Below are 15258 nucleotides of genomic sequence, written 5' to 3'. Positions count from 1 at the left end.
TTTAACCTGGTTTGTTTTGCTGATTCTGTGATTGGATTTGGGGCTAAAAGCCAGGGAGTCCTCCACTAAGCATAGCCATTACAAACCCTGGGGACTAATGTTGCTTGCCTGGGCTGCTCTTGTTTTCAACTTGGCTGACTCACTTGTTTGAACAGACCCCTGAACAACAGTAAGTCTGGTGGTAACCATAAATTACACCAAGGTCCTGCAAAGCCAGAATTGGGTTTTTCCATTTCAATTTCCTAAGATTGAAAGACTCATGAGAGTGAGTAAAGGCTTAATGAACTAGATTAGCATATCTGTGGCTTCTGCCTCCCAAATACAAAGCCCAGCCCCTCCCTAAATATTAACAACTACAGGCAAATGTGGCTTTCCCTGCTTTCTACTTCTTAGCTCTTTAATTTCAAATTTGAACTCAAATTTCTAATACCAAGAATATTTAAAAATTACAGAGTAGATAGTTCTATGATGGCTAGAATGTTCAGAGTTCTAGCTTTGAAACATTCTATGAAGAATGGAAAATCCTGTCTGTGGGGTGGTACCACCACCACCTTACAGACTCATAGCTAAGCATCCCTGGTTCCCACCTAGATGCAGCTGCCTTGGCAGCCCAGAGCAAGGCTTCAGAAGACATCATCAAGTTTTCCAAGTTCCCCGCAGCCCAGGCGCCAGATCCCAGCGAGATACCAAAGATTGAGACGGACCACTGGCCTGGTCCCCCCTCTCTTGCTGCCGTAGGTATGCAACCAATGCAGCTAAGTCAAAGGGACAAGCTCCTACGAGAGTGCAAAATGAATTGCTTAAAAACATGCAAAGAAATGTCACAAAGGTGTTTAAGAAAAGCATATAGACCAAGGGTAGAATAGTGACAAGAATGAATATCATGTCAGTGTGCATGCAAAATGCTTAAAAGTTACAAAACTCTGCCACCCACGGCCTGGCTGTACACAGAACACACGAGGATCCAGAACTGGTCTAAAACTGACGTCTTGGATGGACTCACCCAGCTGGAGAGCAGAGTGTGTGAAGTTGTGGGGCATCCACTGTAACGTGACTTTCCCCAGTTAAGTTTGCTTTAGACCGTATCTGGATTGTCTTCCTCGCTGCTAACAGGCAGCCTTAACACTGACACCCTCTCCCTGCTCTGCCAAGGCATGTGCTCCACTGCCAAGAAGGGCTGTGGTAGGCATTCTGGAGTGTAACTTGTGTGTGAGTTTACGTCTGTCATTCCATGATCTGGCACTCCAATGGCACATTGGAACCATGTCATTCTTGGCTTTCTGCTTTCCAGCGGTGTCTGTGTCTTTACCATCCTGTCCTTAGTGAAATCACTCAAGCCTGTAGAAATGGATTGATTACCAAGGCCAGTAGCTAAAACTGGAAAGTAGATCAGTCTTACAGAGCTACAACTATCCCCACTTCTGTTGACAACCTGAAAGACCTTCAGTGCTCCAAAAGTTCTTAATCTTCCTAATCAGGTTGGGTTTTGTTTTGTTTAATAACTTTTATAGGCAACAGAAGTTCATTTTAAAGTAATTAATATTTATAGAAATAGTTGAAGAGAAATACATTCTCATTATCCACAAATATTCTATAATTAGGTTGATGAGATGTATCTACTTCTTACAAGCTTTGGTCTTTTGATTTTTATTAGTATAAAATAAAGAAAAAAAAATCCACATTAACGTTTTTAAGCCTAAGAATGAAGTATCTGTCAATCTCTGCCCTTCAGGCAGCTTCAGGGCTCCTAGGTTTCTACCTCAGCTACATTGCTTAGTAGGGACCTAAGTTCAGAGAGGGGGAAAGTCATCATCACTGAATAGTCTGGCATTGCCTAGAATCCTAAAGTGAGGAAAATGCCTGCTCTGTTCATAAAAATAATGAAAAGCACAACTATTAACAAATGTTTATTCTTATGAGATTAGAAAAAGTTCCTGTTTGCTCAGCCAGGTTCATCGAAGTGATTTAGGAAAAACGGCACTTCCTTTAGCCCTCTAGTCACTTGGACAGACTCCTCCTGGAGACCCAGAAGTGATGTGTCAACTGCAGTATAGCTCCAAAGTCACTTGGAGCTGTATGAACCCTGGTTTTGTTTACCTGCCTATTAGTAGCAAATTCTTTTGTGACTGATTTTTACTGTTTGTGAAAAGGAAAATTATAGACCTCGCCTTTAAAAGAAGCACAGCAAATGTCCTTTTTTAATGGATTTACTAAGGGTAGAAAAAATGTGGCAGTTTACTTTAAAAGAGTCTAAAACCAGAAAAAGAGGGAACTGCAAGTTTTAAAAACTTGACACAAGATGGTGACTGTCCCTGTAATGTGTAGATATATAGATGTGTTTGGATTCCTTGCTAGGTAAAACTGACCCTCGGGTCATCAAGTGATAGCTGGAGGTACTCACTCTCCACTCAGTATGATGCTGATGCCTTGAGACTGAGTTGCCATGGCAAGCCCAGGTCTAGTTAACAGGCAGGTGTTGAAAGGCCCAAATCCCCACCTTAGCTGCATTACACACTGAACTAGCACATCAGATGAGCCTTGAGAAGCCAGCCCATGGTGTAGAGTTGGTGGTGGGTATTTTCACCATGTGAAAGCCTGCTGCCCACCTTACCAGCCTGGTAGACAGCCAGATGGACTAGACCGCTAAGATTCCTCTATCACGGGGCTGATGTGAGAAGTTGTTTTTACTGTGGAATTAGGAACTGACATGAGACGCAGATCTAGTGGCAGAGAGGAAGATGAGGAGGAACTCCTGAGACGCCGGCAGCTTCAAGAAGAGCAATTGATGAAGGTTTGTCCTCACTGCTGCCCTCGATTTTGTTCCCAGTTGACTCCTAGTGTTTGCTTGTCTGCATACCACCAAGGGAAGTAGGTGGTGGTCCCCGGCCTCAAGGGCTTGCAGTCCAGTAGGAGAGGCATGGCAGGCATCTGGTGATCCGAGGTGGTAACAGTGAGGCTGGAGGGTTTAGAGGGTCACAGAATGCAGGGAGCACCTGACTGTGGGGTAGGTGTGCAGGTGGTCCAATTGAAAGGATGTGGAGGGTTCCTGCAGGCCAAGATGGTGTATACCCAGGGGCATGCAGGTCTTGCTAGAGGGATTTCCTTGGGATGACATATTGATCCAAATCTTTCCTCAGGACAGAATATGAAATGATAAAAAGGTACCAACTGGTCTGCCGCCAAGAGCCCTCCTCTCCCCCACTCCTTTTATGCATCTTTGCTTCTTGCTAGGACCTTTGGCACCTCAGAGGGCTAGTGAATTCTAAACTCAGACCACTAAGGGGCTAATGGATCCCTTAAAATGATATTCTCTAAAACTGGAAGACATGCACATGGTGTTGCATGCATAGGAGAAAGGAGGGAGAGCAGCATCGTTTGTGTCAAGTGTGCACACAACAGCGGAGATGGGCATAAGTCAGAAGATGGAGGGCGGGGACGCCTTGTGGGTAGTCCCAGTTTGTTTCCTTCTGGATTTTCTAAAATATGTGTAAGCATATATTTAAATGTTTTTTTAAAGGCAAACAATGCAAATTCTTAGTCTCTCCCTCCTATATCAAAAATCATCAAATATGTACACATGCTGAGGCCTTTGGGGAGGGCAAAGATGGAAGGCGGCCTTTTAAGATGGAGCCTGGCTTGGGGAAGAGACACTTCACCACTGGTAAAGCCAGACCCCGTCCTACCTCTGAAGGAAGCACAAGCTCCGAGCAGGAAAAGCAGTAGTTCATGACAGCAAATACATCGTGTCTCTTCTTTTCCGTACCTTTTTTCTCCCTGTGACTAGCTCAACTCAGGCCTGGGGCAGTTGATACTGAAGGAGGAGATGGAGAAGGAGAACAGAGAAAGAGCGTCCCTGCTGGCCAGTCGTTATGACTCTCCCCTGCACTCAGGTGAGCATCAGCCCCTGCCTTCTGTGATGTAAGGGTGGGCTGAGCCACCTGCCTATTACCCAGGAGACAGGACCAGCTGTATGACCTTCAAACCCCTTGAATTCCTTCCAAGTGTGAGATTCTGTCTGTGTGAGTATGTAATGTACAACTGCCTAGGTCAATACATTTAAAAAAGATTGTCCCATCAAGAGATGCAGAGGTCTTGAACTTTAGATGGTTTGCCTCCTCCATAGCCAAGTTGCCTCTCGAACTCCTGTGCCTTCACAGATGTGATTCAGCAGCCCAGGCCTCACAGGAGTCCAGCTGTGACCAGCTGTACTGTCTTGGTTTCTTACACCATTGGTTTCTGGCTCAGTTGCTGCTGCCATCTCCTACCACCCCTGGTGTAGGCACCCACATGTCCCTAGGCTCGAGTCCTTGCTCTGCATACTTTCTTAGCTCCTTTTTTTTGTCTCCTATAACACAGAAATAATGGTGTTCTTAGGATTGAGGGCTCAAAGTAAGAAGGTGCACTTAGCTCCCATCTGGGATGGGAAATCCCAGGGGTACCACTAGCTTTAGCTCCAACTGGGTTGTGTGTCCTTCCTTCTCCTGCCTCTCCTAAAGATGATCACATGTCTACTCCTGCATGCTCCCCAAGAAGGCGGCAGTGTGTTGTGAACACTGGAACCCAATTATCAGCTGAATTCTTTTCCCTAAGTCTTTTAATTGCACAAGATCACTGGCAGTCTCACTGAAGCACTAGAAAGTTCTCTTTCCTTTATTCCTCATCCAGCTGCACATGGTCCATCATCAAAAACTTCGTCTCTCCCTGGTTATGGCAAGAATGGCCTTCACCGGGTAAGACTTCCTTCAACTAATGGTGTATGTACTCTTTCAGTCTGTACTGACGCATCATTGGAATAATCTGACTCCTTTTTTATGCATTTTTAACTCTTTGTTACATTTTTATTATTTTGTATGCATGTTTGTATGTGCATGTATATGAGTGTGCCACATACACAATGATGCGTGTACAGAGGGCATCTTGTGGGAATCAATCTCCTTCCACCATGTGAGTCCCCCACATTGAACTCAGGTCATCAGGTGTAGGCCGATACCTTTATGCATTAAACATTCTGCCAGCCCCTGAGGAATCTCTTGCTCTTGCTTCTGGAATACAAGGCACATTGCTACCTGCTCAGCCTCTTGGTAAATCACTTTGAGTTGTGAGCAAAATAAAATACTTTTTCAAGAAGACTACATTGACTTTGAATGGCCTGTGTAAAGTCAAGAAACTAAAGCAATAGCAGGCAACTTTTTTTCTTTTTACAATAAGGACAAAATAATTACTTGATGCATAATCTCTATAGAGAGTTGGTGACAACCACCTTCCCTCACCAAGAATACAATAATTATAATTATGTAATTATTAGATGTATTTTCTAGAAATACATTGTGGGGATGGAGCAGCATCTCTCTATATAGTCCTGGCTGTCCTGGAACTCACTATGCAGATCTGATTGGTTTTGAACTCACAAAGATCCACCTGCCTCTGCCTCCTTAGTGCTGGGATTAAAAGGACCTTTAGAAATACATTTGTATCTATGAACAAGAAATACTTGCTCCATAAAAGCCTGCTGGACAGCACCTCAGATGCCTGCATATCACTGCAATTTCATAATTTGAAGAATAAATAAGATAAATAATGACCATCCAGGATTTTAGCCTGGGAAGGATTCTTAGGATCTTCTAAGTCTGCTCTCCCACCCCCAAATCTAAAATGACCATGGGAGATTTTCCAGTGATAATGTTTCCCTCATTACAGCCGGTTTCCACAGACTTTGCTCAGTACAACAGCTATGGAGACGTCAGTGGCGGAGTTCGAGGTAAGGCTCCAAAGGGAGGCCAACCATGACAATGTCATTTCTTGTGACCCTGGTTCAGGCAAGGTTATGCAGTCACTAGCACACTGCCTATGTTCACACTCTTTGTATACCACAGTAGGGCCACAGCTCTCTTCTCTGAGTTAGTAACAAACACAAAAACATCAAGAGGTCTCTAGGTCAGTAACCACTTATGGGTTGCAATCCTTTTGGGGTCAAATGATGCTTTCATGGGGGTCACCTAATACCATTGGAAATCACAGATATGTACATTATGATTCATAACAGTAGCAAAATTATAGTTACAAAGTAGCAATGAAAATAATGTTAGGGTTGGGGGTCATCACAACATGAGGAACTGTATTAAAGGGTCCCAGCATTAGGAAGGTTGAGAACCACTGTTCTAGATAAATACGAGCATGGGAAACCAGTATCTAAGCATTCATCCATTGCCCTGCTACACGCTCAGCACTCAGTGAAGAGCGGTCACTGCCCTCAAAGAGCATGTGGTGACGGCAGAGGGGAGGGCGTTTGAGCTGATGCCTGAAGTTGAAGCAGGCATCTCCTGGCTGCAGGAAAGTGGGGAAACAGCACAGTCCGTTTGGGTGTTTTGGAAGTTACGGTAGAATACAGTGTTACTGTTGGTGATCTCTTTGTTTTCTCATGGTCTTTCCTTAATGTGTTGTGTTTTGTTTTTTCTTCCTAGACTACCAGGTATGGATGGCTCTGTCTTCCTTGAGTTGGCCACACCAGACAGAACATCCTTCTCCAGTCCATGCTGCTGCCTCAGGGGAATGGTTTCTGTTTGGAGGATGTATATGGTGGTTGATTGTCTAACTGTTACTCTGTAGCTGGAAGGAGCAGGCATTGTCTGGTAGCCAGGTCAAGCTGTCACTGCAGACCTTTCTGGTAGGGTGTGAGCTGGGCCAGGTGTGAGAAGACTCTTCTCTGGCTGGAGTGAGTTCTGTCCAAGGTAGAACTGAGTGGCCTCATCGGCGTGGGTGCGGATAGAAAAGTGAGTGGCCTCATCGGCGTGGGTGCGGATTTTTAGTAACAGTCTCTCAGGGCTTAGGTGCTTCCTCCTGTCGGTTGTCCCAAATGAAATGGAACAGGACTCTTAGGCACTGGGAAAGAACAGTTTGCTCCCAAACTCTTCCTTTTCATCTTGTAAGACAAGGAGGGAGAGTGAGAAGGAAGACTGAATCCAAACTAAGATAAAGGATGAAAAGGGTAAGAGGGTGTGATGGCATATTCTGTAACCTCAGTACATCTGAGGCTGAAGGCTCTAGAATTCAGGACCAGCCTGGGGACAGAGAGAGATAGGCACAGAAGGAAAATAATGGTAATAGACCTGACAGTTGCTTTTTTTTCTGGAAGCAGCCCTCCACCCAGGCAGCCTAATCAGAAAATAGTCCATGATCTTTCTCCAACTTGATTACGTAGTATCACTCTTATTCTGTAAGGCTCTCAGTTTGAGAAGTTCATGGTAGGGAACATGACTTGATGGGAGGGTCCGAGACCCAGCAGGAAGGTCAGGGGGTACTAACAGCCCTCCCTGGTCTTCTGCTGAGATCTGATGCCCACCACTGAGCAAGCATTTCTGTTGCAGACCCTTCCAGATGGCCACATGCCAGCCATGAGAATGGACCGAGGCGTGTCCATGCCCAACATGTTGGAACCAAAGGCAAGTGTGACCTACTGCTCCTTTCCTCCTGAACACAGCAGCCTGTGAGCAAGAGAGAGCTGTGCTTTCCTGTGTTTGCTGCGTTCAGAGCCTAGGGGCCACCTGGTTCCAGGCTGGTACATCCAGACAAGCTTGTCTTAAAGCATCACATTATTCTCCTGTTGGAGCCACACTCAGCGAGCAGATTTAAACCTTAACTGCCCACAGTACTCATCTCACAGTGAGGTACCAGCACCCCCTTCCCTGTGGCCTAGGTGTGATCTTGACCCCTGCCACATGCATTTCAAGCCATGTCCAATGCTGAGTGGAATGGCAGAGGCCTGCTCCAGATTTTGTGACCAATGTCCTGGTTTGCCAGAAGTTTCTTCATGTTAGTAACAAGCATCTTGCATACCGTATCTGATTAGTCTTAGGCAAACTGACGTGGCTGGTCATCCTAGCTCCAGAATGTTCTATACCTCAAGGTATCTGGTTGCCAGGCATGATGGAGCATACCTTTAATCTCAGAGATCAGGAGGTTCTAAATTTTTAGAGCAGTTTGATCTACATAGTGGAGTTTTAGGCAAATTAGGCCTTCATAGTGAGACCCTGTCTTAAACAAAACAAAACAAAAAACAAAAAAGGTCCAGAGACTTGATCTCCTTGATACCTGTAGTTGGGACTTACTTCAACATGTCAGCTTCCAGAACACTGTTCTGGGTCCTGCTTGGCTGTGTGAATTCACAAGTCTGTCATAGCTAAGAGTGTTGAGCCCTGCACAAAGTTATCCTGTAATCTAACAGCTTCATGGAAGAGACAATATGTGTGCCTACCACTTCAGATCTCCACTAACTTTGACCTTCCTGACTCACTCATAGTAAGTTAGTATTCTTAAGTTCAGAAAATTGTTCCCCAGGCACAAAGGCACAGTGCAACATGAGCCACTGGTAGAGAGATGGGAATGTATAAGAGTCTGTCCCTGTGCCCTGAACACCAGAGGTTCTTTGTACCTGCTCTTGCTATCAATCATGGGTGTGCTGGACTTTAGGTTATGCTTATGAATTGAATGGATGAAAGTGTTCTAGACAAGGTGTCTGTCTTTCTCAGATATTTCCATATGAAATGCTCATGGTGACCAACAGAGGGCGCAACAAAATCCTAAGGGATGTGGATAGAACACGGCTGGAGGTAAGCAAAACATAAACTTAACCTCGATGAAAGATCCCCGTACATCGCCCGTCTCACACACACACACACACACACACACACACACACACACACACACACACACACACACACACACACCAGGATAGCTAAACAAATATAAATATAAACTTTAGGTGAAACCTAAAGTAGTGGGGACAAACAAAACAAAACAAAAAACCAGTCTCACCTTATGGGCGGAACAAAGAGCTAACTAAGGCCTCGAGGATCTCATCCAAGGGAATAAATCCATGGGATGGGAGTTTACAGCATCCAGTCACTGCTCCTATTAGTGCTCAGCATTTCCTTAGATATTTAAAAGTGAGAAAGACACGCCCATTCTCGAAGTGTGTACTGTAAAGAGAGAAAATAGAAGGATGCCTCCACACCCCATCAGCATCAAGACAGGCATTCCCTGGCTTCAGAGAGGCCAGTGGTCAAGTGCATGCCCTCACATCTAAGTACACTTAGGTCTAAGTCTATAGGAAGGTCAGTGTGTAAAAATGCCTGGTAAGATTTATAATGACCCTAGCTAGAGACACAGTGTGGCTTCGTCATGTTTTTTAGAAATCAGATACTGGTGTAATTAGGGGCTGGAGTGGCCGCATAGTCATCTCCATCACTCCTCAGATATTCCAGGTCCATGTCCGCCTCATCTTTGTACCTTTCCATCTGAATGGTTTTCTTTTTGTTGTTTTTTGTTTTTGTTTTGTTTTTTGTTTTTCAAGACAGGGTTTCTCTGTGTAGTGCTGGCTATGTTGGAACCAGGCTGGTCTTGAACTCACAGAGAATCGTCTGACTCTGCCTCCTGAGTGCTGGGATTAACGGCGTGCCCCACCACTGCCACTCAGCTCTGTCTGACTGATTTTTAATTAAGAAACTGTTATGTCTGCCCATCTCAGGAAGAATCCAGTCCATTCTATAACACAAAGGAATGCTTTTATAGACGAGGTCAGGCTAGCTCAGACAATTCTAGCCCATGTTAAAATGGGACTTCACAGGCGGTATGACCAATGGCAGATAAGCATCCTTCTCTCCCCGTTACTGGCCTGGAGGAAGCTCTAGGGCTCTCTCAGAGACTACCCTGAAAGTCCCTTTCTCTTTGGCTGTTACTACCATCTGTTATTCTGTCTCTTCTCAACATGCCAAGGACCTGAAGTGATGGCTTCTGCTGATGAGTCACCTTCCTATGCCCAATCACCACTAGATCACTAGCCCAGGTAGTCTAACAGTATTGACAGTAGTCTGCCCATTGTTTCCTCTGGAAGCCAGGCATCAGACAGAGGTAACCACCTCTCTCCTGGGCCTGACTGGCTCTTCAGAATGATGTCAGTGTTTCTCAAGTTCTGCAGGGAATTGATTCCAGGACCCCCTCCCCCAACAGATGACAAAGTGTGCAAGCACGTCCCCTGAGTCTTACAGATATGTGTTTATATGTTGACTCCACACATCCCCCTGCATGTTTCAGATCAGCTCTAGATGACATATTCTGCCGAGTACAACCTAAATGATTAGTCTGTAGTTGCAGCACTGTGTTGTTTAGGGCAGAATGACCACAACACCGTCTTTCTGCACACCCTGAGATCAGATGCGGTTTACGAAGAGATACTTGATCTAAAGTGGGATGAACTGGGGATGCAGAAGCCATGACCAGAGAAAGCTGGCTGCATTCATAAACTGGAGAACACATCTCAAGGACTAACGCCAATTTTCTTTTCTCTTCCCAGCGTCACTTAGCCCCAGAAGTATTTTGGGAAATCTTTGGGATGTCCATACAGGAATTTGACAAGTTACCTCTTTGGAGACGCAACGACATGAAGAAAAAAGCTAAACTCTTCTAAGTCCCCTGAATAAATGACAACCAGGAAATGACTCTCAGTGGCGGTGGTGCCTAGAACCTTGTATTAAGGCCCAGAATCACCAATCAGAGAATTTGTTCGCTACCATCTCCCAGCAGCAACACTGAGGGAAAGTCTGACCTCAGCACCCATGAGCCACATCCTGGGCCAACAGTCACACTTGCCGAGCAGTGACGGGGTAGAGATTTCTAAGTTCCCAAACTCAGCAGTAATGTCCACACGTGACCTTGTCACGTGACTATGTCCACAACAAGGGTCTTCTTTCTCCTTTTATTTTCCCCTTTAACCAATGTCTAACTTAGTGCTGCGTCTACCTGTAAGAGTCTGTAAGTGTCCTTAGGAAGCCACACAGGAAGAAATGACTGGGAGTCCCAAAGTGTGAGTCTATTTATTACGTAGCGCTGTGGCTGAGGAGGAGTCCAGAGGCCCGCACTGATGTGGTAGCAACAACTTGGCCTTCGTTGGCAGCCTCCCTCTGCTCTGCCTGGGCTCTGGGGGAACTAGAACTCCCTCAGGGAACCAGGTAGTTCTGAGTGCACGGCTGAGAACCAGCAAAAATGATTTGAATAAGTCTCTCTTCCCTTCCTGTGTGCTAGGACCTGATTGGCCAACTGCTGGGGGGGGGGGGGATTAAGAGAAAAGGAAAAGGAAAAAGAGGTGAAGGAAGCCCGCCCTTTCTGAGCGTCTTTTCTGATGTTGTGCTCAGCTTTCTCCCTATACATTGACAGGAGCTGGTGTGTTCACCTTTGCAAACAAAGGAAAGGCAAATTGAGTTTCCAGGTTGGTCCAGCGGCTGCGGGGTGACTTGTGCCCATGTTCCATGTCTCTCTTAAAGAAGAAAAGTCTGTGCCCTCCTACGTGGTCACAAGTTCTCCCCTTAGCGTCCCCTGCTGTCTGTCTGTCTGTCTGTCTGTCAGCTGATGGTCAGGTCAAGTCCTGGCGGGTACAGTGTTTTAAGGGCATAGCCTAACTTTTCTCCTTCAGATCTCTGCAACCCTGATGTAGATTGCTCCTGACGATTTTGGGTGGCCTGGTTTAAGTTTCCTTCTTGCTGGCACAACTGACATGTGCCTGTGTGTGACTCACCCAGGGAAGTTCTGAGAGTCTGTCTGTGAGTCTTTGTAACCTCTGCTTGAACGTTTCCCACACTGACCTGTGGCTCTGGAGAGGGCTTTGCACAAGAGCATGTGACCCAGAGATCAAGAGGGAGGCTGCCTCGGGAGGCTGCGTAGAGAGCAGCATGCTCGTGAGCTGCAGACCACGGAAGCAAGGCCAGGGCAGTTCAGGGCTCCGCATCTGTCTCCCCGGGACCCCTTCCACACTCTACAACTCTCAGTGCGAACTGGAACCCAGTTCTTTCATTAAAATGTGTGAACAAGGCCACGTCATCGTAAGGACTGGTCTGAGTTGGATTATGACGAATCCCTCCAGATTCACAGGAAAGAGGTCAGGTCACATTGATTCTTCTGCTGTGGGGCTCTTCTCGGGAATTTAAGCTCTGAGTTAAGGCCAAGGGAGAAAGCATTTGAATTCATTCGCAATCACCACTCAGCACAAATGCAGAAATTCCTTGGAGGATTAGAGTGACTGGCTGTCTGCGGACACCAGCAGGAAAGAATGAGCCACACAGAGCGGAGCCCTGCTACAGACCTGTGACTTGTGACCTGTTCCTGCGGGTTATGCCACTACACTCTGGCAAGGCAGATAAGTATGAGAATTTCTTCACAAGCCCGCATGTGTAGACCTGTTAGTGCAGTTAGCAAGAGAGCCATACGGGTCCAGCTCCTCCTGGTTGGGAGGCAGACTGCAAATGGCAGGTTCCCAGGCAGGTCCCTCACTTCTTGCTGTGTTTTCACGATGTCCTCTCCAGCACTGGTTGACTCAACATGAGGCTTCTGTCACCTGGTTCTCACGTTGCCCTGGGAGTGTGCAGGATGGAGAGTAGGGTGCCTCCATGTTTCCCTGCCACGGAGAGCCAAGGTGGCCTGTTGGGAGATGTTGTTTATACAGTATGGAGAGGACAAATGGCCCATTTGCACTGGTTAAGATGTTACTACTCACAGTCATGCAGGTGAGAAAAACCAAAGCATTCAGGAGACAGGCATAAGCAGAGAAGATGCTAATATTTTGCACCTGCTCCCCATAAAGTTAATGTGGCTCTGTCTTGACATAGGAAAATTCAGCTGAAAGGGGCGTGTGTGTGTGTGTGTGTGTGTGTGTGTGTGTGTGTGCGCGCGCGCGCGCGCGCCCCAGCTTTCAGGTCAGAGACAGTCCTCCTCTCTATGATACAGAGAACTTTGAGTGAGTTAGAGGACCTGCCTAGGATTGCAACGATGACTGAAGAATTGATCTTAAATTCTTGCAATAACAAAATCCTGCTTTCTTGACCATTTGGACTCAGTTTCCCATCTAAGTTGGGGGGAAAAATTTGCATTCCCTATCAGCATACTAGTTCATTTACATTGTGTCATGTAAAAATGTCTTGCTAGAAAATGCCTGTAGGAACCCCGACCGCCCTAGGAGAGGAGTGCTGGAAAGTGTCATAGTGGGGGTCTCACTCCGTCCCCTCGTAGATTCTGACCAGACCTAATGTGTGGGCTGTGGTGCCCTATCTGTGGTATTAAAGGGATCCATGTGATTTACCTGGGCATGCCCAGACCACAGCTCTGGAGGGGAGTGGTGTTCACTTTATTCCAATCCTGCTGAACAGAGGAAATTTCCAGTTGCTAAAAATCAAAGCCGCTTGTTCACTTGGGTGAGAATTCTATGTATGGCAGACTTGGTGCGTATGTACATTAAGGGCTATATTTTTTAGCATTTGACTTACTTGTGACTTGAAGTGTGTACAGATTGCATGGCCTAGAGGAGGCTTCTGTGGCCATATGGTAGCCTCAGTCAGCTTCCTTCAAAACTTCTCTAAGAGAGTCCAGACTCTCCTGTTGTCTTCCTGTACAACTTATTCGAGATATGAAAAGCCTTTGAAAACAGCTAGCTCTGCATTTTCATACTGTGTGGAGTTTGTTATGAAATATTTTTAATACGACTCCTACAATAACTAAACATGAAACTGCCTGTTCTCTGAAACCCCAAAGAGAAAAGCTGCAGCTAGTGGGTACTAAGGTGCAAAAAACGTGGGGGGGGGAGATAGTTTTCTATCTGTCCTGTCCTCTGTACCCCCCAAGTCCTGATTCTGTTGCCTCCAGCCTGAGCCTGCCCTCCCGAGGCACAGCCCCACCCTGTCATTTCCGTCTGTCTACAGTCAGTCACCACCAGCATGGAGAGGCTCAGCTGGTGATGTTTCTAAAACAGACTTCTTTACTTTGAAGCAAACATCTTTTTCTAAAGGTAGCTTCGCCAATGACGCTGTCAGATAGATCTGCTTTTGCAAGTTTAAAAGAATTCAAACTATCCTCTTTTGAGTCTTTGTTAAAAAAGAAAAAAAAAATCTCAAGCAAACCTAGAGTGGCACTCCAGGGCATGTTGCGGAAGCTGGCATGGCTCCAGGCTGTGTGCTCCAAGAACCCTGGCTCTGAAAAGATGGCTGATAACTGTTTCATCTGTACTTTCTGTGCCCTCCTCAATTCTGAGTTACAGTTTTCTTCTTTAGACAAACCAAGGCTTTGTATGCTTCAAATTCACTCTGTTGTGCCCCTCTGAAGAACTCTCTATCCAGAAAAGGATGGTCAGGGCTTTGGATCGGCACCAGTTTGTCTCTCTCTGGATGGCACTGTGCGGGGGAGGAACACCCACCTGTACTGGAACCGGAGAACAAGCAAGCCTGCAGCATCTGAAGTTGCTGTTCCATTTTTTCCTCGTGGAGCAGAGGGACACAGTGACAGTTAGATTGCTTTCACTTGTGTGTGCTTAATGTTGTAGCAAATCCACAAAGAAGGGGACAAGTGGCTATTCGAGGTGAAGCTTTCTAAGGAGTGAATGTGTGCACAATAAAGTTCAACAAGGCCAACTTTTCCCCCAGGAGCTTAATGCAACTGAATGGCAGTTATTATTAAATAAAATGCTTTTCTGTGTCTCTTCCGAGTGGCTGTCCCATGAGTCACTTTTGGTGGGTGAAAGATAGAAAGAGACAAGCCTATATGCATTGACATTCAGAAAGGTTATGATTACACATGGAGATATTTTACCTGTGGAAGAGGAGACAGTTGCCCACAGAACTGATGTTTTGGGGAGTTCTCTGTATAGATGTGTCTGGTGGTAAATGTGGGGGTTTTCATGAGATGCCAAAGACTCTGCATCGAATCTCTTCTGATTTGATTAATGGGATTACTTTGACCTGCTGAAAGGCCTACCCACTCTTCCTTCCTCCCCTCCCCTCCCCTTGTGGTGATAGGAAAGCAAATGTTGAGTTTTTGAGAAGCTGTGCTGTGTTCCCTGTGGACTAGAGCTGGTGTGTCTCGAGCTGGTGTGTGCCAGCGCCCAAGCACCCGGTGCTCAGGTGCAGAGGAGAGCTTGGCCTGCAGCCCTGCCCCTGCACTCCTGGTGCAGACAGCACACACCACCCTCCTTCATCACTGTACTCAACTCTGTGAATAAAGCTATGTGCTTCCTCCCTGACGGCCGCCGCTGGTGTGCTTCCTGCTCCTGTCGGTCTTTTGGAAGCTTCGTCCTAATTTTTAAAGTGTCTACCAAACTTCCAGGAACCAGAACAAAGAGTGAAGCCACAGATATAGAAGGTTGTTTTAATACTTAAAAATATTTTTTAGGGGTGGGGAATTTAGCTCAGTGGTAGAACGCTTGCCTAGCAAGCCCAAGGCCCAGGG

At 46.1% G+C, this 15258-nt stretch overlaps 1 protein-coding gene across 12 annotated transcripts in view; it reads left to right on the top strand.

Annotated features, from left to right (window-relative positions):
• The window catches only part of Ablim1 (actin binding LIM protein 1), a 291354-nt gene extending 276302 nt beyond the window's left edge, over positions 1-15052 (top strand). For 4 of the 12 annotated variants that reach the window (XM_036173639.1, XM_036173663.1, XM_036173633.1 and 1 more), the window contains 9 exons: positions 592-738; positions 2700-2791; positions 3785-3890; positions 4666-4730; positions 5698-5758; positions 6462-6469; positions 7365-7439; positions 8526-8606; positions 10349-15052. In XM_036173639.1, coding sequence (XP_036029532.1) covers positions 592-738; positions 2700-2791; positions 3785-3890; positions 4666-4730; positions 5698-5758; positions 6462-6469; positions 7365-7439; positions 8526-8606; positions 10349-10462 — 749 coding nt within the window. In that variant the 3' untranslated portion in view covers positions 10463-15052. The remainder of the gene's footprint in view (positions 1-591; positions 739-2699; positions 2792-3784; positions 3891-4665; positions 4731-5697; positions 5759-6461; positions 6470-7364; positions 7440-8525; positions 8607-10348) is intronic. The other 8 variants (XM_036173652.1, XM_036173644.1, XM_036173668.1 and 5 more) reach the window with 2 other exon arrangements.
• Positions 15053-15258: the final 206 nt, after the last annotated feature.

The sequence above is a fragment of the Onychomys torridus genome, chromosome 1 (genome assembly GCF_903995425.1).
Source record: "Onychomys torridus chromosome 1, mOncTor1.1, whole genome shotgun sequence".
NCBI classification, from domain to species: Eukaryota; Metazoa; Chordata; class Mammalia; order Rodentia; family Cricetidae; genus Onychomys; species Onychomys torridus.
This window is presented reverse-complemented; position numbering and strand designations above follow the sequence as displayed.